Source organism: Gekko japonicus, unplaced genomic scaffold, assembly GCF_001447785.1.
Source record: "Gekko japonicus isolate JY-2015 unplaced genomic scaffold, Gekko_japonicus_V1.1 scaffold34783, whole genome shotgun sequence".
NCBI lineage: Eukaryota > Metazoa > Chordata > Lepidosauria > Squamata > Gekkonidae > Gekko > Gekko japonicus.
In genome coordinates, this window is record NW_015220914.1 from 1 (window position 1) to 1,071 (window position 1,071).

General features: G+C 60.1%; 1 protein-coding gene across 1 annotated transcript; it reads right to left on the minus strand.

The window, feature by feature from the left end:
• Positions 1–94: 94 nt before the first annotated feature.
• Positions 95–1,016, minus strand: LOC107125278 (transcription factor Sox-18A-like; the record flags this gene model as incomplete). Its single annotated transcript, XM_015428723.1, has 1 exon — positions 95–1,016. A coding segment is annotated over one exon (881 nt), but the record flags the coding sequence as incomplete, so codon positions are not given.
• Between the last annotated feature and the right edge of the window lie 55 nt (positions 1,017–1,071).

Sequence of the window (1,071 nt, forward strand, 5' to 3'; positions counted from 1 at the left end):
GGTCCCGCTTTGGAGAACTACAATTCCCAGGGTTCCCTTGGGGAAAGGGTAGTGGGTCAAACCGAACAGCAGTCCAAAATGTACATATGCCCTCAAGCTCTTTCCACGGTGAAGACGAGGCCCAAAGGAAAAGCCCTACCCAGTGATACAGGCGCTGTAGTAGACGGCACTGCTGGCGTCGGACAAGGCCGATATCAAGCTGCTTTCCTCGCAGGAGAGACTTCGAGGAGTCACTTTGGACAAGGAGACGTGGTAAGGGAGGCCCGAAGCCTCGGGACGAGTCCTGCTCATATTCAAATACTGGTCAAACTCGTTGCGGTCAACTTCTGTCCAAAGCTCGTTGGGGTTCAAGTGCTCGACGCCGTCCAGGTGGTGAGAGTCAGGCGGTGGGGAAAGCTGGCCCAAATGGGCCGAGAGGCCACCGGCAGCTCCGGCACACATCTGGTTGTAGTACAGGCCAGGTGGGTGGGGAGTCCTCATGGCATCGGCCAGGTGTGACGGGGGATTCGGGGAGTAGCCCATTGGCAGGTTCCGCCCCAGGTTTTTTTCTGGGGAAAACTCCACCTGGGGGGGCGGAGGAGGGGGATGGTGGTGGTATCCCCGGAAGGACATCACGCCGCAGTCGTCTTGCATGTGCGGAGGGAAAAAGGCCGGCTCGCTCTGCTCCAAGACATCCAAGGGGGACATCTCCGGGGTCGGCAGGCCATAGTTCTCCATATCCGAGCCCACCGACCGGAGTTCGCGGAAGTGGTTGAGAGGGGGAGGCTGGGAGTGGCCCAGGTGGGCGATGCTGCCGGCCACGTTGCGGGGGCTCAGCCCGAAGCCGTCGCCGCAAGACTGGGAGAGGTTGTGCAGAAGGATGTTGGGCTCCATCCTCTTGATCTTCTTGGCCTGCTTCTTTCTCCTCGGGCGGTACTTGTAGTTGGGATGGTCCTGGAGGTGCTGGATCCGCAGCCTCTCCGCCTCTTCCACGAAGGGGCGCTTGTCGCTGGCGCCGAGGGCCTTCCACGACTGGCCTGGAGAGTCCAGAAAACAAAAAAGAGGCATGAAGTGAGGGGCCAAGGACTGAGA